This window comes from Vulpes vulpes, chromosome 9, assembly GCF_048418805.1.
Source record: "Vulpes vulpes isolate BD-2025 chromosome 9, VulVul3, whole genome shotgun sequence".
Taxonomy (NCBI): domain Eukaryota; kingdom Metazoa; phylum Chordata; class Mammalia; order Carnivora; family Canidae; genus Vulpes; species Vulpes vulpes.
Window position 1 is genome coordinate 100,213,122 of NC_132788.1, and position 22,252 is coordinate 100,235,373.

The following is a 22,252-nucleotide window of genomic DNA, read 5'->3' on the forward strand; positions in this document are numbered from 1 at the left end:
TGAACAGGGGCAGAAGGTGAGGGAGAAGCAGACTCCCCTGCTGAGCAGGAAGCTTAACACAGGGCTTGATCCCGGGCCCCTGAGATCATGACCTGGGCAGAAGGCAGATGTTTAGCTGACTGAACCACCTGGGTACACTTTAATTACCTCTTTAAATGGGCAGCCCTGGTGTGCAGCGGTTTGGTGCTGCCTGCAGCCCAGGGCATGATCCTGGAGACCCTGGATCAAGTCCCATGTCGGGCTCTCTGCATGGAGCCTGCTTCTCTCTCTGCCTCTCTCTCTCTCTGTGTCTCTATGAATAAATAAATAAAAATCTTAAAAAAAATAATTGCCTCTTTAAATACTTTCTCGAAATACAGTAGCATGTTGACGTACTCAGGGTTAGGATTTTCACATATGAATTTTGGGAGGACACAGTTTAGCTTCTAGTACTATGCACATGAATGTATAAGTGTGTCTGTGAATGTGTACTTATGTTGTATATATGTATGTGCATGTGTGTTGGGTGGGCACGTCTATGTATGCATACGGATGCATACTTAAGTGTTCGTGTATGCATACTTATGCATGTATATACTTATGCATGTATACTTGTGTGTATCTGTGTGAATATGTACATGTGTGTGTGTGTCGTGTGGGCATCAGTGTATATATGAGCCTATACATGTGTATATTAATGTGTGCAACTGTGTGTGTCTGTGCGTGTGAGAACATTTCAGGCAGAGGAAATATCATGTGTAAAAATCATGCTATATATGGAAAATTTAGTTTTAGTTTTTTATTTTTTAATTTAAATTCAATTTGCCAACATATAGTGCCTCATTAGATTCAAATGTAGTTTTCAGTAATTCGTCAGTTGCATATAATACCCAGGGCTCATCACATCATGTGCCATCCTTAATGTCCATTGTTTGGAGAATTTAGCAGTTTGGTTTCTATCTACTCTTGGCCCATATGCATATTTTTTTGAGTTTAGTTGGATGCATGGAACAAATCATTTCCTCTAGCTTACTCCTAACATTCTGTGCTCACTCTCCCCTCTACTGTCACATATTCTTTATGATTACCACGTTAATGGCTGCTTAATATTCCACGGAGTGCATAAATAATGATTTGCTTTACCTTTTTGTTGCTTTTTAAAGTTGTAGATAAGAGTGAAATAACCACTTAAAATTGTCTTCTTTTTTTTTTTTTTGAATTATTTCTTTGCGATAACTTTTCCAAAGTGGAATTACTGGATCAAAAGTAGAGAACATTTTTATAGCTTTTGACAAAGCTAGTGCTTTCCAAAGGTTGTAACAGTTTATCCCATCATTCTACCACCAGGAGTTTTACTACTAGTTCATAAAACTTTGTGCTAATTTGTTAGAGTTTTAACAGGTCCCCACAGGGCTGGTGGAGTTTGCACTGCTTTGACTGCTAATGCAGAAGAATTCCCCATACGCATGCCAGTGATTTATACAGCCTCTTTTGTGGATTGTTATGGATGAGCTCTGCTTAAAAGCTTCAGAGTCAGTGTGGAGGGAGATGTTGAAATTCAGAGCTGAATGGTTCCAGTGGAGGTAGTTAATAGTGCCAAAAGATTCTTTTTGAGGTTAAGCTAAAATCTCTTTCCTCAACATTTCTGCTTGTGGTCCTTGCTTCTCTGTAGGTCTCAAACCACAGGGTGGTATCCCTTTTAAAAGCATGATGTTTTCAAGCTTCTTTATTCTTTTTTAAATTGCCAAATAATATTCCATCATATGGGTAGCAGTATGCTTTTAAATAATAAAAGAAAAGAATGACATTAAAGAAAAATAAGAAAAAAATAGTACAGAGGTATGTAGGTAGGGGGTGCAAGTAGCATGCCAAGACCGCTGGGTCTTCATATCATTCCCACTTGCTTTTCCTTTAGATAGATCTTTGTTCAAATATCACCCCCCTGACCACAGCCATCTGGGCATAAAGTTTCCTCCTGGGGAGATGGAAATGTTCTGGAACTAGGTGATGGTTGCACAATATTTTGAATGTACTTAATGCCACTGAATTGTACACTTTAAAATGGTTAAAGCAGTCCATTTTATGCTATGTGTACTTTACCACAGTAAAAAGCAGCTTTCCTGCATCATTATTTATTATTTTTAAAATATTTTATTTATTTATTCATGAAAGACACAGAGAGACAGAGACATAGGCAGAGGGAGAAGCAAGCTCCCTGTGGGGAGCCCAATGTGGGACTCAATCCCAGGACCCCAGGATCCCAGAACCCTGGCATCACACCCTGAGCCGAAGGCCTATGCTCAACCACTGAGCCACCCACGTGTCCCCCTGCATCATTCTTTAACCTCTCAGAATACTTTTCCCTCTCCATTGCACACAGCACTACCCCAAACCATATTGTAGTGTCATTTATTTATTGACAGTCTCTCCACCAGAATGTAAGTTCTGGGGGCTTTGTAAATCACACTATTTCCAGTATCTAAAACAGTCTTTGACATTTGGTAGGGGCTTGACAAATTATTTTAATGCAGCAAATGAGCAAACATAAGGAAGATTAAAATGCTCATACGTTTGACTTAGCAATTCTGCCCCTAGAGATACATTTTTGTACATGTGCGCAAAAAGGCATATAGACCAGGATACTTACTGGTCATGGTATCGAAAGATTTTGTGGAACTTATACTGGTGGTACATTGAGATAACCTTTGGTGATTCATACTTGAACATTTAAAATTTTATTTTACGTATGTGTTTTTTATTGAGATGTGATTGACATATAACATACATTTTGTAAGTTTAAGATATACAATGTGTTGATTTGATACAATATTGCATATTGTAATATGATTACCACCATTGTATGAGCTAACACTTTTACCACATCATGGAATTATAATTTCTTTTTTTTGTGGTAAGAACGTTTAAGATCTAGGGACACCTGGGTGGCTCAGCATTTGAGTTTCTGCTTTCAGCTCAGGGCCTGATCCCAGGATCCAGGATGGAGTCCCGCATCCGGCTCCCCCCATTGGGCTCCCCGCTGGTAGCCTGCTTCTCCCTCTGCCTGTGTCTCTGCCTCTCTCTCTTTGTGTCTCTCATGAATAAATGAATAAATCTTAAAAAAAAGAACGTTTAAGATCTAGCCTTGTAGCAACTTTCAAGTGTATGATATAGTATTGTTGACTATAATCAGTATGTTGTGGATTAAATCTCCAGAACTTATTTATCTATTGGTTGCAGGTGTGTACCCTTTAAAACGTCTCCCCTGTTCCCCACTCTCCCTGGTAACCTCCATTCTATTCTTTATGAGTTCAGCTTTTTAAAGATTATACATATAAGTGATATCATATACTATTTGTATTTCTTTGCTTGACTTTTCTCACTTAGCCTAATGTCCTCAAGGTCCATCTATGTTGTCAGGAATGATAAGTTCCTTTCTTGTGGCTGAATAATATTTTAATGCTTATCTCCTATTTATGGCAAGGGATACTGACTTTCCACTTATCATGATAAGAAACTGTTTCTTAAATAACAACTATACTGATATATAATTCACACAGCAAAAACTCATTCTTTTTTTTTTACAGGTTTATTTTTTTTATTTTTATTTTTTTTTTAATTTTTATTTATTTATGATAGTCACAGAGAGAGAGAGAGAGAGGCAGAGACACAGGCGGAGGGAGAAGCAGGCTCCATGCACCGGGAGCCTGACGTGGGATTCGATCCCGGGTCTCCTGGATCGCGCCCTGGGCCAAAGGCAGGCGCCAAACCGCTGCGCCACCCAGGGATCCCCAAAAACTCATTCTTTGATTGTATAGGATTCAGTGGTCTTTGGTGTATTCATATTCCAAAACTTGTTCATCAGCCCAAAATGAAGCTGCATACTCAGTAAACTGTCATTCCCATTTCCTCCCCCAGCCCCTGGGAACCACTAATCTGCTTTATTTATGTTTCTAGGGTTTGCCTATTCTGGACATTTTATAAAATCAAATCATACACTAAGTGGCTTTTCCCACTTAGCATAACATTTCTAAGTTCATTCGTGCTGTAGCCCAAATCAGTCCTTTGTTCTTTTAATGACAAATAGTATTGTATTATGTGGATAGCTGTTGCCTTTTAAATAAAAAAGATAGAACTGCTTTAAAAAATCAATGAGATGGGATCCCTGGGTGGCGCAGCGGTTTGGCGCCTGCCTTTGGCCCAGGGCGCGATCCTGGAGACACGGGATCGAATCCCACGTCAGGCTCCCAGTGCATGGAGCCTGCTTCTCCCTCTGCCTGTGTCTCTGCCTCTCTCTCTCTCTCTGTGACTATCATAAATAAAAAAAAAAATTAAAAAAAAATCAATGAGATGAGCACTGGGTGTTATGCTATATGTTGGCAAATTGAACTTCAATAAAAAAGATACAAAAAAATAAATCAATGAAATAATGAATACAGGGATATGTAGTTATGGGATGAAGGTAGCATGCAAAAGACCAAGGTTTGGGAAGCTGGAATAATAGGAACTTCATCTGGATATATGCATAATTGACGTACACTACAGGGGTTTGTCTTTTTTAATTTAATTTAATTTTTAAAAATTTTTATTGGAGTTCAATTTGCCAACATACAGCATAATACCTAGTGCTCATCCTGCCAAGTGCCCCCCTCAGTGCCCATCACCCAGTCACCCCAACGCCCTGCCCACCTCCCCTTCCACTACCCCCTTGTTCATTTCCCAGAGTTAGGTGTCTTTCATGTTTTGTCACCCTCACTGATATTTTCACTCATTTTCTCTCCTTTCTTCTTTCTCCATTTCTCTTATTCCCTTTCACTAATTTTTATATTCCAGGGGTTTGTCTTCTGGGTGTGCAAGCATTCCTTAGTTCTGTGGTTTGGATGGGAAGATTATTCTTTCAGTCTTCTCACCAGCTCTGGCTTCACGCTATTCTGTAGAATAACCAGTGGGAAAATGTTGGGTGTAGTCAGGAAATGCTCAGTATCTGTTCCCTACTTTCTCCCCTTACAGAAAGTCTGTCTAAAAGGAATAGATGTGTTGCCTTTATTAAAGACTCAAACCCACCCAGGATGGTGTAGAGTGGCCAAATTATAATTCATCTTGACACAGTAGTGTTCTAACCTCAGGCACCAGGAGCAAAAATTTAAATTCTTTTCCAGTTAAGCACAATGTCAAAATTCAACATGACAAAACAAAAATGAAAACAAAAGCAAAAAAAGCAAAAACCACCCAACCAACCAACCAAACAAACAAACAAAAAACACCCAAAACCAAACTCAGAAAAAGAGATCAGATTTGTAGTTACCAGAGGTGGAGGATGTGGAGAGGGGGAAGTGAAGGATGGGGGTTAAAAGGTACAAATTTCCAGTTATAAGACAAATAAGGATATAGTATACAACATGAGGACCGTAGTTCACACTGTTGCATGGTGTATTTGAAAGTTGTTACAAGGTTGTTAGGAGTAGATCCTAAGAGTTCTCATCACAAGGAGAAAAAAGTTTTTTCTTTTGTTTTTGTTTTTGATATCTATATGAAATGACTAAACTTACTGTGGTCATCATTTCACAATACATGTAAGTCAAGTAATTATGCTGTATACCTTAAACTTATGCAGTGCTGGATGTTAATATTATCTCGATAGAACTAGAAAAATGAAATGCTAGAATGCTGAAAAAATTAGCATTGCACAAATATCAAGCATTGCACAAAAAATTTATGATTTGCCAATCTTTTATCATACCTTGGAAATTACATTGTATTCTAATAGCAACAGATTAAAAATGATGAAATAATTTACATAGATTAGAAACTGTTGGTCTATTTCTCTTACTTTATATTCAGAGATGATTACATTCTTTAGCAATCAGGGTTAAGTTAGGGAAACAAAAACTAGTCCAGTTATGATTTTTGTCTGTGTTCAATAAACTCTTAGTTTTGGAATACTTTTAGATTTACAGAAAAGTTTCAAAAGTAATACAGAGAGTTTGTATTCTATTCCTTTAATGGTAACGTCTTATGTAACCTGGGTGCATTTGTTAAAACTAACATTGACACAGTACTACCGACTTTATTTAGAATTCACCAATTTACCCACACATGTCCTTTTTCTGATCCAATGCAGGATACCCATTGAATTTATTATTTTGTTTGCTTACTCTCCTTTGATCTGTGATGATTTCTCTGTTTGGTCTTCTCTTGCATGACCTTGACAGTTTTAAATAATGTTATTGGTCAGATATTTTGTAAAATGTCCCTTCTTTTAGATTTGTCTGAAGTTTTTTCATTAGCATGGTGTTATGGAACACTCCATTTATTTATTTTTTAAAAATGAGACTCAAGACTTTATTTGGATTTGACCAGTTTTTTTGACATTGTCCTCTTTCTGTTCCAAACTTTGGCATAGGGTATCACATTGTTTAATTTTCAAGTCTCTCCACTCCCTGTGACAGTTTCTCAGTCTTTCCTTGTTTTTCATGACCTTGACAGTCTTGAGGATGATTGTTTGGGCAGCCCATGGGATGTCAACAAACCTGAGTTTGTCTGATATTCTCCCCACGATTAGATTGGGGTTATGGATTTTTGGAAAAAATACCTCAGAGGTGAAGCACTGTTTTTATCATATCATTTCAGAGGGTACATGAAATCCACATGAACACCCTCTTCACTTGGTTAGTTTTCTTCACTGCCAAGCACTCAAGGTTTTTTTTTTTTTAACAGTTTTATGAAATATAATTCACATGCCATACAATTTACCATATAAAGTGTTATAATTCATTGCTTTTAGGTATGTTACATTTTTAATTTTTTTTTTTTTACATTTTTAATTTTTAAAAAATAGTTGTTGTAATATATGTATAACATTTTAGCCATTTTTCAGTGTACAGTTTAGTGGGTTGAATTACATTCATGATGTACAACTAATATCACTATTTCTAAAACGTATTTTTCATCCCAAACAGAAATATGTAATCATCAAAGAATAGACCCTCATTCCCCCATGACTCCAGCCCCTGACAATCTGTAATTTACATTCCATCTCTTTTTAAAAAATTATTTTTATCTTATTTTATTATTTTTATTTTCTTAAATTTAAAATCAATTAGTTAACATATAGTGTGTTAGTTTCAGAGGTAGAGTTTAGTGATTCACCAGTTGCATGTAACACCCAGTGCTCATTATTATTTTTATTTTTTAATTAGGCTCCACACCCACCATGGGGTCCAATGCAGAGCTTGAACTCATAACCCTGAGATCAAGACCTGAGCTGAGATCAAGAGTCAGATGCTTAGCTGACTGAGCCACTGACTCCTGAGCTCAGCTCAGGTCTTGGTGAGTTCAAGCCTCACTCTGGTGACCCTGATCTACCTTTCCTCTCTGTGAATTTGCCTATTTGGGGTACTGCATATAAGTGGAATCATATAATACTGGTCCTTTTGTGTACGGGTTATTTCACTTAGCATAATACTTTCAAGGTTCATCCACGTATAGAAACACTCAAGGTATTTTAACAGAAAGAACTCAATATGGAAATTGATTGAACAGTTAGTGGAGGATAGAAAAGGCAATCTAACACTATAGTTAAAACAGAGAGATCCTGTGGGACTCAGTTGACCAGCCTAGCCTGGAAACAAAGGGAAGAGCTGAAGGTATCAGATCCCAGAAGCTTAGAGGAGGGAGAGAGGGGTATCATGTGGATCTGGTATCCATAGCTCTGAGGAGAGGTTGCTGATCAACTGGTGGTGGTATATGTCAGGGGGCATGATGATGCTGGTTCTGCATGTGGGGCAAAAAAGTTAGAAACTGGAATGATCGGATATTGCTGGCCACCAAAACCAGAAGATTCAAGTCATGTATCATTCCTTGTTCCTATCTTCCTCTTGTATATCATGCTGTCAGAACATAACAGGAAACCACATGGGCATAAGGAGCTTGCCTTGAAGCTGTGGGTGTGGACTGTGGGCAAGGAAGTATAGCAGGAGGGTGATTGGCTTATTTAATTGGCCAAAATGAGGGTGACCTCATTTCCTATAATTGATCATCTGTAAGAACAACTTCAAAAACAGCAGACACATTTTATCCCCCAAATAACCTAGTCAATCAGAATGAAGGCAGACCAGTTCGTATTCCAAATTCTGTAGGATAGATATCCCATCACTTTTCTCGTGTCTTATGGTGAACTGGAGGAGGCCTTTGAAATGGCTTAGGTGTTTGTTCCTTGTGCTTCCCTTGTTAGTAGATATGCTTTTTAAAAATAAAAAAAAATATTAAAACATTTTCAGCTTTATTGAGATATAATTGATGTAACACTGTTTAAGTTTAAGGTATACAACATGATTTGATATAGATGTATATTGTGAGATGATTAAGAGAATACACTTTTAATATGATTTAATGTATTCATGGATACAGGAAGTGGATTTGTTTTTATCTCTTGGATTCTGTGAGTTTCCTATTTGGCTTCTAGGAACCTCAGAACATCTTTCATTATAATGTGCACTTTCAACCTGGATCCTTCACTTTAGGCCTTCAACCTTGCCTGTGTATCAGTCAGCATAAGTTAAGTTATGCTGCAGTAACAAATGACCCCTGAAACACATTGCCTTATGACACCTGAAGTCTAGTCTTGGATCCATTAATTGTAGATTTTAGTGTGACTTGTGGTTTGAAGAAAAAGTTTACAAAGAACTATAAACATTGATTTTGTCTGGGGTGATGGACAAGACTTCCCTGAAGAAAGGATATTTGAACTGTGATATGAAGGATAAAGTGGTAGTTGGGAAGAATGATCTAGGCAGAGAGATCTGAGGTGAAAAAGAGCCTATTTTTTTGTGGGGGGGATGGAAGGCCAAAGTGATTGGGGGAAGAAAGAGAGATGGGATAGAGATGAGAACATGTGAACTAGCAGTCAAATTAAGACTGTTTTCCCTACTCAAAGGGTTGTGGGAAACCACTGAAAGATTTTAGGAAGTTGCATGGCAAGTCAGATTTTCATTTTTTTTAAAAGTAGGCTCCTTGCTGGGTGTGGAGCCCAGAGTGGGGCTTGAACTCACCGAGACCTGAGCTGAGCTCAGGAGTCAGATACTTAACTGACTGAACCACCCAGGCACCCCAGGTCAGATTTTTATTTTTAAATGATCATCCTTGCTGCTGTTAAAGAATGGCTTAGAGAACAGGTGGTGGACAGAGGTGGGTTTTCTGTGAAGCTAGCACAGCATAAGCTGCAGGTATCACACTTTCATGGGCCCCTTCAATGCCTTGGAAGAGACCTGACAATGCACTCATACAGCTGTACTAATTCTGTGTTGGTATTTTTATATTTTTCTTAGGGAGGAGCTCCTCCCACAACAATTGTACAGGTCCTACAAAACCTGGATCTCCTTTATACTCAGTAATAATCTTTCAGGACACACTTTCAAATCCTTAGCAAATACCTTGGGGGCGGGGGAGAATTCTTAATCAGGAGTTTTGAAGAATTAAGTCATTGGTTCCATGCTGTCACCTGTTGTGTGGGTATGGTTTATGGTGATGAACAACCCTGACTGACTTTAGCAAAATGGGAATTTGTTGGAAGGACATTATGGCAGAAACTGGCGCACTTCTGAAAGGGTCTGGATAGTAAATACGTTGTCTGTTGTAACTACTTACACCTGCCATTTTTGGATAAAAGGAGCCATTGACAATGTGTAAATGAGTGAGCATAACTGTGTGCCAATAAAGCTTTGTTTATAAAAACAGGTTGCAGACTGGATTTGGCAAGTGAGGCATAGTTTGCTGACCACTGTTTATTTGGAGACTCTGGAATCATTGGGTGTTTAAACCACAGGTTTTCATTTGAATGGGTGTATGGGACTCAGTATATGCATCATCCCAGATCTACTTGGCCCTGTGTATTTAACCCTGCCTCAGTCACTTGCTATGCCAGTCCCATGGATAAAGCCCTCACTGCTGCCACGGTTATTATTGCACCATAGAATGAGGAGACTTGAGTTTGCTTCTTAAGAACTTGGTGACTCTAGATAAGTCCCATATGATTATGTTTCCTGAAGCGTTAAGGGGAGAAATACTTTGAGGCTACACCCAAGTTCAGTGGGAAAGGTGTGATTGATTAGTCATGTCTGCTGTGGGCACCTGGGTAAGAGTGACATGGCACTCTTGCTAAATATTTGTGATCCTGTAACTAGCTGATCTTCAAGGTCCCTAATGGTCCTGAAAAGCTACAGTTCTGTGTCTGGATACTTCCTCAGGAACATTCTGGAGATGACATGATTATGTAAAATATAACAGTTTGAAATGGAAGTGTGGCCTCTAACTTAACAAATCTCCTACACATCTGCCTTTATGAAAGAGATGGGATAAGGCTCCTGATTCCCTGCTCATGATAGACATGTCCAGGAGGCAGTGACCATTGGGAAAAACAAACTAAATCCATAATGCTTTTAACATTAGCCTTATGTTTTAAGCACAGAGCAGATTCCAATACATACTTTTAAAGTTTGACAACTGTTTATTGAACATCCATTATGTTGATCCAAGGCTTGTTTCTGCCCTCAATCCTGTAATCATCAGTGTCTCATCCTGGGTGAGAGTGGAGAATCAATTAGAAAGAATACTGGGGGTGGTTCTTTGGAATACATATGGGTGGGAGGTAGTGAGAGAAAGGGCACCCCAGCTTGGGGAAATGGTGACAAGCAAAGCCTCAGAGGCAGGAGTGAGTAAGAGGACATTCATGCTGTTGGAAGAGTGAATTCACAGTTGGGGAGGTAGGAGATGAGTTTAGCTGATTGCCGGTACAGGGGGAATTATAAGGATGTGAGAAATCAAGATGTGGAGTTTGACCTTGATATCTTTTTTTTTAATAATAAATTTTTATTGGTGTTCAATTTGCCAACATACAGAATAACACCCAGTGCTCAATGTGGGGTACTGTTGTGTGTGCTTGAATGTTCTAGGTAGGTCAGGAGTTGCACATGGTGGTCAGAAGAGGGATGAAATGGGCAGGCAGAGAAGCAAGGAAGGAAGATAGTGCAAAGATGTAGACATAGAGGACAGGACTTGAGCCTGAAGAGTAACATGTAAGGGAAGGGAAGACAGATGTGAGAATTGTTCAAAGTCAGGCTATGCTGAACACAGTGCTTGGTAGCATTTGAAAGGAGATAAGAAGAAGGGAGTCGTAGATAACTGCAGAATTCTGAACCTGTGGTCTGAGGATGAGGGTGCTACTTGAAAGAGGAACTGGGGAGAAAGACTCATCATTAGCCATGAATTTTCAATGATGGCAGATAGGCCCAAAGGTTATTTCAGTGGGGAAGGATCAAGGCTGGAGATGGGGAGACATGAATCATAGACTTGGAAGGCAACACATTTGGTTCAAATTCCAACCCAATACCCAATCCCACAGGGGTAGCCTTGACTGCTGGGTATCGCTTAACCAACTGAGCCACACAGGCACCCTGCTATGTGGCATTTGACAAGCCTTTAAACCTCTTTGGGTCTCTATCACATTGTCTGCAAAATAGCAGAGTGACACTAGAGAATTAGCCATGGGTTCAACATGTTCTGATTCAGAGTGGTTAAAAGCTGAAGCTTTGAGAAGAAATAAATGGATGGATTTTCTTGGAAAGAAGGCAGAGTCCAGGGCCTTGGGTAGGATCAGTTAGTAGGGAGAGACTCAGAAAAAGATGAAACAGCTCCATTATCCAAAGAGAGCCCATGAGCTAAAAGGAGAATGATGTCAAGGTACCAGCTTGCCAAGGAAGAGGAGTCTTGGAAAGAAAGAATGATTCTTCCTTTACTGATTTTCTAGGGGTTGGGAGGGAGTCTCTGGGAGATGGAAATGGATATGGTTCTCAGAAGAAGGTTATAACTCCAAGTGAAATTCAGGATCCAGTGAAATTTTGATTGGAGTGGGAGGTGGTGCATGGGTGTTGGTATATCAGTGGAAAATCTTGAGCTTTATCCATTTACATTTGCATAGGTATAATTCATAAAAGAAAGAAAAGGGTTTCAGTTGAAGATAGGAACAGTGGATATACTCTTAGGTTGTATTAATAAAGGTAGAGATTCCAGTCTGAGGGAGGTTAATGTTAATGTTACTGCTATGCCTTGTACTATGTTGTGGCTGGCTTGCTTTAAGAAGGGCAGGGACAGATAGAAAAAGGACTTGTATGAGGGGTGTGATGAAAGAGGAACTGGGTAACATTTGGCTTTGGGAAGACAAGATTTTAGGGGAGTGGTGAGAGCTGCCTCTAAATATCTGTGTGGCAGAGAGAGCCCTTGAAAGACAGCCCTCCCTGCCCTTTCTACTTTTACTGCAGATAGAGCCGTTTCCGAAGGGTGCTTTGGATTTCAGGATTCACTTTCCTTGGTTTTCCTTCCTGAACCAATTCTGCTTCCGCCATCCGCCGGGTCACCTGCAGCAAGAGGTGTAGTCAGCTTGGGGTTGGGTCCCTAGGGGAGCTGGTATGGTGGGCTTATAGGGAGAAGGTTAGAGAACAAGAGAGGTAGGTCTCCATTTCCTAAAATGGGAGACCTTTATTGCCTCTTCCTTTTTTTTAAAAAAAAAGATTTTATTTACTTATTCATGAGACAGAGAGAGAGAGAGACAGAGACAGAGAGAGACAGAGACACAGGCAGAGGGAGAAGCAGGCTCCATGCAGGGAGCCCTATGTGGGACTCGTCCCCAGGACTCCAGGGTCATGCCCTGGGCCAAAGGCAAGCACTAAACTGCTGAGCCACCCAGGGATCCCCTATTGCCTCTTCCTATGCCATAATCTCTACGGAATCATTGGTTGGACATTCTTGTTATGTTTTTTCTAATCCACCAGAAAAAGCACCTACTCATTAGAAGAAGACAAAGTTTGTTCAACCAAAGGCTAAAACTATGGATTTTTTTTTTTTACAGAAATTTATCTGTATTTCATCTAAATTATCTCACATACCCTGGCTTTGGAATTTCCTGCATAAGGGAAACTCATCCCTAGGACATGGTTATTCTAGTTTCTGTGTTGGGACCTATGTTGGACTTGGGGCTGGGGGCAGGAGAAGGGGAAAATGCAGAAAGTTTTGGAAGAGGCTTAGCCTTCTTGCTCAGGCTGGGTGAGGGTTTCAGGTACCATGTCCCCAACTCACCTCTGTCAGTAGCTCCAGGATGGGTCCTTTCCTCTCTGTGAACACATCAACAAGGGTCTGGATGAAGCAGGAGCCCTCTTTGTCATGTCTGTATGCGATATATCCTAAGGGTTCCAGAGAAGAGGGCTCAGAAGAGCTCTGATGGGAGTGGGAGGGTTGGGGTATGTGTGGTGCAAGAGGCCCTGTTAGACAGTGGGTCCTGGAGGAGTGTCTCAGGGGTCAGGAGTGGTGGGCAAGGAGGGGGAGCAGAAGGCCACCCTGTGTCATCTAGGAGTTCATACCCTCCACGGTGGAGTAGACATGGAGGATGTCCGTGTATGTTGGGATGGTTTGGGGACTGTCCTTTGTGATCATCACAATATCGTCTCCACTTACTGTTTCACCGGGGTCCCTTTGGTCTGAAACGTCAAGAAGAGGAAAAGGCAGTTAGAGAAAAAGATGGGGAAAGGAAGTCAACCTAAGACAGCCTGGCAAACCAAGGTGTAGATGATGCTCTGGATCTAGGGTGAAACTGGATGTGTTCTTGGCTTTGTCCCCACCTCCTCGACAGGCCTGCACGATGTACACCTTAGGCTTGGCTCTTAGGGCCCGGCAATTCTTGTTGTTCAGAACCTTGAAGAGGTCTTCCAGCTCCACCATTTCTCCGTCCTCCCCTTTGAGGCGACCTTCCAGCCCATGTGCCATGAGTACCACAAAAGCACAGCTGATGAAGTCATCCCTGGCATCCATGGCCTGCTGAAATTTGTCCAGCTCTTCCTGGAATTGCTAGAGAGGAATGGCCAGATTCAGGTGTAGACCCAGAGCCCACCTTCTGGGCCAGTCCCCTCCCTTATTGGCCTGGGGCTGACAGCACAATACCTGGGCGGTGGGGTCTCTCTTCATGGTGCTCTCAAACCCCAGCTGCTGGAACATGCGTTCCAGAGCATCCAGGTCTGCCTCTGAGCCTTCCCGAGCTTTGGTGACGCACAGTGTCAGGGCTAAGCGGGCACCTGACATGTCGTACGCCTCCTGGGCCAAGAGTAGACAAAAATTATCAAAGGGATAAGGAAGTCAAGGTAAAGCAGAAAATGTGGTTCAAAGAGGCCTGAGGTTTGGGTGGTTGGGTAAAATACAGGATGCCCAGTTATATTCAAATTTCAAATAAAAAAGTGTTTTTTTTGGTATGAGTATGTCCCAAATAGTACATGGAATATACTTATACTATAAGATTATTTGTTGTCAATGTGAAATTCCAATTTGAATGGATATCCTTTATTTTTATTTGTCAAACCTGGCGAATTAACTGGGATCTGACTCTGCTTTAGCTCTGTGCGAACTTGGGCATCATTGCTGAGTCTCAGTTTTCAAACAGAGACAATGGGAATATTTATGGGGGATTGTGAGGGTCCTTTCCAGCTATCACACTGGTGGCTTTGTCTCTCTTTCCGTCCTTCCCAAGAGTATTCCGTGCATCACTCTCTCACTTAAAGAGGTCTCAGAATTTCTGAAGCTACTACTAAGATCCTACCTTGTCCTGAGGAAAAAGGATATTGGGTTCAAAATTTCTTTTCTTATCTTGTCTTATCTCACTGTCAACCATAGTGATAAGAATTTGATTGTTGAGACAGATATAGCAGGGCCCCCCACCCCAGCTTGGTTTTCATATCTGTTTTCTTCTCCATCTGAATGATTACAATGCACCTTCCAGCTCTGAACATGCATCATGATTTTTCACCTTCTCTACTATCTCTGAAATATTAAGTTCCTCACCTTCACACTATCCAGATTCTCCCACCCCTCTCCCCCAAACTGCACCCAGCCCACCTCTTCCAAAGGCTGAGGATTGCTCATGTTTCCTCTGATTCTCAGTCCGTCTCTCAGCACTCTTGGTTGATCCTGGGGGGTCAAGAGAAGATAGTTTAAAGGTCTCCAAGTGAAGGCAGAGGGGCTCAAGGAACAGATTAGCTTGTCTATCTGGATTTTTGTGACTGAATAGAAACCCAGTGGTGGGGACTTGGTTCATTGGTTCATGGTCAGACCTGGAGAAGAGATGACAGTCTGTGAAGCATGGCTTCTCTAGTGTGACACTCCAGTGGTGTCTTCTGTCCTTGGATGCTCCCAGAACTCCTTCTAGGCCCACCCTAAAATGCCATCCCCCTGAAATTTCCCCTATCCTTCCCTCAGGACACTCACCAGCTTGTGACAGACTGGACTGCCTGGCCCCCCTAACAAAGGACCTGGACTGATGAAGGAGAAAGCAGCCCCATGTCCTCCTCTATGCTGCCCAGAACTGACCAGCTGGGGAGACATCAACAAGGAGATACTTTGGGATTGAGTTTACCATGAGAATGTCATCAAAGTGGGGAATACTGCTTTGGAACTGTTCTACTGTGTCTCTAATCCAAACAGATCAATCCACCTCCCTCCTCTACTTGAGCCTGAAAATCTGCCTGAGTTCTTCATTCTCGTTTCTGAGTTCTGTTTTACTCTATGGATGAACAGAATGACTTTTCCCATATTCTTGGAGTTTTCCCATCTCCTTGCTTTTTTTTTTTTTTATACTTCCTCTTCAGCCCAAATTATGTCTTTACTAGTCAAGACTCTTCTCTGCCAATTTGGATAGCTTCATGTCTACTATGCCTTCCCCCTGCCATCTACTCATCCATCCATGTACCCATCCATATATCTATCTATCTGTCAAGTATTTTCTGGGTGCCTATTATTTGCCAGCCACCAAGAATAAACTGTGTAAGATGGACATGCTCCCTATCCTCATGTAGCTCTAGTCTGTGACAGAAATTAATATTAAATCTCTCTTGTTCTTAGGATGCCTGGTTGCCTAAGTCAGTGGAATGCGTGACTCTTGATCTTGGGGTTATATGTTTGAGTCCCATGTTGGATGTAGAGATTACTTAAAGATAACATGTGAAAAAATCTCTCTTGTTCTCTTACACACACACACACACACACACACACACGAGCTAGTGCCGTGAGGAAAGAGGAACCAAACAGTGAGAAAGAAAAGTCAAAGGGGTATGGGTTCTAGAGCCAGAATGAACTGGAATGAAGAATGGAATGGAATGAAGACTGGAACCGGAATGAAGTCTTTCCCCTGCCCCTTCCCAGCTGTGTGAACTTGAGAGGAGAATAACTCCTCTCCAAGACTCATTTTTCCCATTGGAAAAGGACCATGAAAGAGCACTAGATACCTTACAGCAATGACACAGCAAGGGAGGTTTTATGATCCCTGTTAACCCATTGGAAGTCACCTCTCCCTTCACTAGACTCTCAGAGTCCTGCATGTTTATACTTATGTGACAGTAGTGCTTTAGATTCTTATTCTAGTGGCTGAACTGGCAGCTCAATTTTTAGGACCAAAGTCTAATTTCTTTATCTCTGTCTCCATCAGGGTCACCAGTATGGGAATGGGCATAGAAGTAGTATCCAAGGAAATTTGTTAACAAATAATAAATAAATTAACAAATAAAGAAAGGATGGATGGATGGATGGATGGATGGATGGATAAATAGATGGATGGAAATTTCTTTAGTTCTGCCAAAACTGGCCAGGCCATCCGTTCATGCAGGGAGAGGGAGAGAATAAAAGAGAGAGAAGAGAGAAGAGAAAAAGAGGGGAGGAGAGGGGAGAGAGAGAGAAAGCTAGAATCTGCCAAATCACTTACTGATTTGAGAAATGGCTGTCTCCTCAAAGCCAGGCCAAGTCTTGCCACTCTGCTAACTGCCAACAGGGCTAGGCACCGAAGACAGGTCCACGTGTTATCTTGGAGAAGGGGCTGACGGTGTATCTCCAGAGAGGCCTGTGTATAAATTGAGCAGCACAGCCATCTGGCCCTTTATTGCAAGCCAGTTTTCTGTCGCTCAAGAAACCTTGTGATGGGAGAGACACACCCTTGGCACAGCCTTGGTGAGGAGATGGAACCAGACGCCCATGGAATGAGTCATGGCAAAGCTCAATCAACACCCCCTTGGCTAAGGAGGCCAAGGCGGAGCATTCAAATCAACCAGGGCATTTATGCCAGCCCATCCACAAGGCAACCCTCAGGTCCAGCCCATCTGGCTACCATACATCATTATTTCCATCATTATGCTCTCTTCCATCCTTTCTATATTCAACTAGGCAGATAATACCAACCTCACTTGTTTATTACTTCATCAAGTGTTCAACAGCCCCAAGAGGTCAACATTATTACGCCCACTTTGTAGATGAGGGAACTGAGACTCATAGAAGTGAAATGACTGCCCTGGGTCACCCAACCAATGATTGGCACAGTTGGCATTCAGCACCAGCGAGTATGATCCATCCACATCATCAGACTCAACTGCTGTCTTCTCTTTCTCGTGACCTTCTTCCTTGATTCTTTTTCAGCCTTAATTTTACTTCGCTTTATTTTAGATTTTGCTGGTAGATTTAAAGAGATATAATTTATTATTCATATACCAAACAATTCACCCATTTAAAATGTTTAATACTTCTTGAGGAACCTCCATACCTTTTTCTAGAGCTACCTTATGACCTAGCAATTGCATTACTATGTATTTGCCCCAAAGATACAAATGTAGTGATCCAAAGGGACCCTGCCCCCCAATGTTTATAGCAGCAACGTTTACAATAGGCAGACTGTAGAAAGATATGTTCATTGGCAGAATGAATATATATACATATATATGATGGAATATTACTCAGCCATCAGAAAGGATGAGTACTTACCATTTACGTCAATGTGGATGGAACTGGAGGGTATTATGCCAAGTAGAATAACTCAATCAGAGAAAGACAATTATCACTGATTTCACTCATATATGGAATACAAGAAATAGCACAGAGGATCATAGGGGAAGGGAGGGAAAACTGAATGAGAAGTCATCAAAGAGGGAGAAAAATAATGAGAGACTCTTATAGGAAAAAAAAAGAACTCTGCCTCTCTCTCTCTCTCTCTCTCTCTCTCTCTGTGACTATCATAAAAAAAAAAAAAAAAAAAAAAAAAAAAAAGGGATCCCTGGGTGGCGCAGCGGTTTGGCGCCTGCCTTTGGCCCGGGGCCCGATCCTGGAGACCCGGGATCGAATCCCACGTCGGGCTCCCCGTGCATGGAGCCTGCTTCTCCCTCTGCCTGTGTCTCTGCCTCTCTCTCTCTCTCTCTCTCTCTGTGACTATCATAAATAAATATAAAAAAAAAATTAAAAAAAAAAGAAAAAAAAAGAAGGTTGATGGAGGGTAGATGGGTGGGGGGGATGGCGTAATTGGGTGTTGAGCATTAAGGAGCGTATGTGATTGGATGAGCAGTGAGTGTTATACGCAATTGAGAAATCATTGCACACTATATCTGAAACTATGTATTTTATGTTGACTAATAGAATTTAAATAAAAAGGGTATAATCTAATGATTTTTACTACATTAAGTGTTGTGCAATCATCACTGTAGCCCATTTTATTTATTTATTTATTTAATTAATTTTTTAATAATAAATTTATTTTTTATTGGTGTTCAATTTGCCAACATACAGAATAACACCCAGTGCTCATCCTGTCAAGTGCCCCCCTCAGTGCCCACCATCCAGTCATCCCCACCCCCTGCCCTCCTCCCCTTCCACCACCCCTAGTTCGTTTCCCAGGGATAGGAGTCTTCCATGTTCTGTCTCCCTTTCTGATATTTCCTACCCATTTCTTCTCCCTTCCCCTCTATTCCCTTTCACTATTATTTATATTCCCCAAATGTATGAGAACATATAATGTTTGTCCTTCTCTGATTGACTTACTTCACTCAGCGTAATACCCTCCAGTTCCATCCAGGTTGAAGCAAATGGTGGGTATTTGTCGTTTCTAATGGCTGAGTAATATTCCATTGTATACATAAACCACATCTTCTTTATCCATTCGTCTTTCGATGGACACCAAGGCTCCTTCCACAGTTTGACTGCAGCCCATTTTAGAACATTTTTATCACCTCAAAAATAATCCTGTACCCTTTAGTAATTACCCCCAATCTTCCTCCTATCCACATCTCCCAGCCCCAGGAAAACACTATTTTCTGAAAAAAAAACAAAAACAAAAACAAAAACAAAACAAAACAAAAAAAAACACTATTTTCTGTCTATAGGTCTCCTTGTTCTGGATATTCCATATGAATGGGATATGTATTTTTTTGTGTGTTTGGCTTCTTTCACTTAGCATAATATCTTTAAGTTTCATCCATGTTGTAGCATGTGTCAGTATTTCATTTCTTTTTAGTGGCTGAATAATATTCCATTCTATGGATATACCTCATTTTGTTTACCCATCCTTCCATTAATGGATATTTGGGTTGTTTTCACCTTTTGGCTAGTATGAATGACATTGCTATAAACACTAGTATGTATACAAGTCTTTGTGTGGATGTATGTTTTTACTTCTCTTTGGCTTATATCTAGGAGTGGAATGTTCAGACAATACTGAAATGTATTCAGTAAAACCAGAACATTCCTATTAAATACTACAGCCACTGTAGAACACTGTAGAAAAAAAGTTAATATAGAATTACCATTTAATACAGCAATTCCAGTTCTGTGTATTTATACAGAATAATGAAAATAGGGTTTCCAACAGATATTTGTACATTAGTATTCAGAGTAACATTATTTGTGATAGCTCATTTTGTGGATAGACAAAATGTGGTGCACCCGTGCGATGGAGTATTGGTTAGCCTTAAGAAGGAAGGACATTGCCTCCTTCTTAAGGCTATGAAATAAGTGAAATAAGCCAGACCAAAAAAGGACAAATACTGTCTGATTCCACTTATATGAAGTCCCTAGAGTAGCCAGATTCATAGAAAGAGAAAGTAGAATGGTGGGCACCAGATGCCAGAGTCTGAGGAGTGGGGAGTTAGTGTAAATGGGGACAGTTTCAGTTTTGCAAGATGAAAATGTTCTAGTGATGGATGGTGGTCATGGTTGTACAACCATGTGAATGTACTTAGTGCCACTGAACTGTACACTTAAAAATGGTGAAAATAGTAAATTTTGTTATGTGTATCTTACCACAATAGCAAAATAAAAAAACACCCTGAAACATTCTCATTCTCCCTTAATTCTTCCTTTTGTGTCAAGGTAGCCCAGGCACTAGACTTGTTAGTTTTCCTGCAAATCGCCATCCCTGCATTGATCTACATATTTATAGCTGTTTGTTATGTATATCTTGGCTCATTTCACCAAATTGTTCTGTTACTTGCTTTGTTCACTTAATTATATGTCATTCTATATGGATCAAACTCAGTTTTGGTTTTCTTTTAAAACATTTTTCATTGAAGGGTGCCTGGGTGGCTGAGTTGAATAAGCGTCTGCCTTGGGCTCAGGTCATGATCTCAGGGTCCTCGGATAGGGCTCACATCTGGATCCCTGCTCAGCGGGTAGTCTACTTCTCCCTCTCCCTCTTCCTTTTCCTCTTCTTGTGTGCTTTCTCTGTCAAATACATAAATAAAATCTTAATTTTTTTTCATTGAAGATAAACTATATGCAGAAAAGAGCACAAATTATAAATAAATGTGCATGCAACTCAATGAATTTTCACACATTGAACACACCAGGATTTGATCAAGGAAAAAGATGTGAATAGCTAGCTGCCCCTGGATTTCCTCTCCTGCTTCCTTTCTTGTCACTATCCTGCTCCTGCCTTCCCCAAACACTATCTTCATATAGAACACTGCAGATTAACTCTTCCTGCTATTGGGACTTTATATAAATGGAATCACATGATATGTTCTCTTCTGTATCTGGCGTCATTCACTCCAACATAATGTTTGTGAGATTCAATCCTTTTTTTTTTTTTGATTCAATCCTTTTTGCATGCAGCTGTAGATTCTCAATCTTATTGCTTTATAACTGTATTTTTCAATCTTTTTTCATTATTGTCTCCTCACAATGATGGGAGAACACAGGGCTGGCTGAGGACACGGCACAAGCCTGGGACAGCACATTGACAAGCCCTTGAAACAGGCAGAGGGACATTCCTCTATGGACTCAACTGCCTCTATGTTAATACTTTGCTAAGGGCAAAAGGCAATCTTAGCCTGACCACCAGGATCCTGTAAGTTTACTTTAACATATTAAAATTCCTTTAGAAATTCCCTTTATCTCTAAACCCCCAAGATACATGTTGGCAATCATCCTCCAAGCACATGGCCCATCCATTTACATCTGAAGGGTCTCATGACTCAGGTTTTATTAGATGGTAATAAGTGACTTTTCCCAACAATAGCCCCCTCAAGGTCCTGGAAACCTTGCTTCCAAAATTCATTAGAGAGTACACTATCCTCAAATCCCTCCCATCTCCCAGGTATATAATCAGCCACCCCTCACAGGCCTGGGGGAAGCAGCTCTTCCTGCCCATGGGTCCTGTCCCTGTGCTTTAATAAAACCACCATTTTGCACCAAAGACATCTCAAGAATTCTTTCTTGGTCATCGGCTCCGGACCTCACCCCACCAAACTTCACCTATATTCCAAAACTTCATCAACAAGAAGCCATGTTAGACATTTTTCCTAGTTGTCCCTCCATGAACTTTAATACTACAGATATACTGTATATGTATGTCTGTCATGGATCTACCTATCTCTATCTATCTCTATCTCTATCTCTATCTATCTCTATCTCTCTCTATTTTGTATGTATATCTGTATATTTTTTACTTCCCTCAAGTCAGTTTGTCCCTGGGTAGGTAAAATATTGCTCTCATTGAGGATGTATACTTTATAGTATTCCATTGTGTGAATATATCACAGTTTATTTATCCAGTTTGGTATTAATGGATATTTGGGAGATTTCTGTTTTTTTTTTTTTTTTTTGAGATTATGTGCCATGGTGCTATGTACATTAGTAAATACCTTTTAAAAAAACATACATACACATTTCTATTGGGTATACACTTATAAGTGAAAGTGCTGGATAATAGAGAAAATATATATAACTTCAGTAGTTATTGCCAAACCATTTCCCAAAGGATTGTACCACTTTTATGTATATGTTATGTATACTTTTACCCTCCCATTAGCAGTCCCAAGAGGTTCCAAATCCAAGCCAACAATTAGTATTTTCCTTTTTTTTCCCATTTTAGTCATCCAGGACATTGTTGCATCATTGGTTTTATAAATTGCACGATATACCATAGAATAAATGGACA

The 22,252-nt window shown here is 40.4% G+C and overlaps 1 protein-coding gene across 1 annotated transcript; it reads right to left on the minus strand.

Annotated features, from left to right (window-relative positions):
* Positions 1 to 10,460: 10,460 nt before the first annotated feature.
* Positions 10,461 to 16,978, minus strand: CASP14 (caspase 14). The gene is made up of 7 exons (XM_025989870.2): positions 16,766 to 16,978; positions 14,908 to 14,979; positions 13,963 to 14,112; positions 13,644 to 13,869; positions 13,386 to 13,502; positions 13,105 to 13,208; positions 10,461 to 12,386 (listed from the first exon to the last, which is right to left on the minus strand). Exons 2-7 carry the CDS (start codon positions 14,932 to 14,934, stop codon positions 12,282 to 12,284), a joined length of 729 nt encoding a protein of 242 aa, XP_025845655.1. The 5' UTR covers positions 14,935 to 14,979; positions 16,766 to 16,978; the 3' UTR covers positions 10,461 to 12,281.
* Positions 16,979 to 22,252: the final 5,274 nt, after the last annotated feature.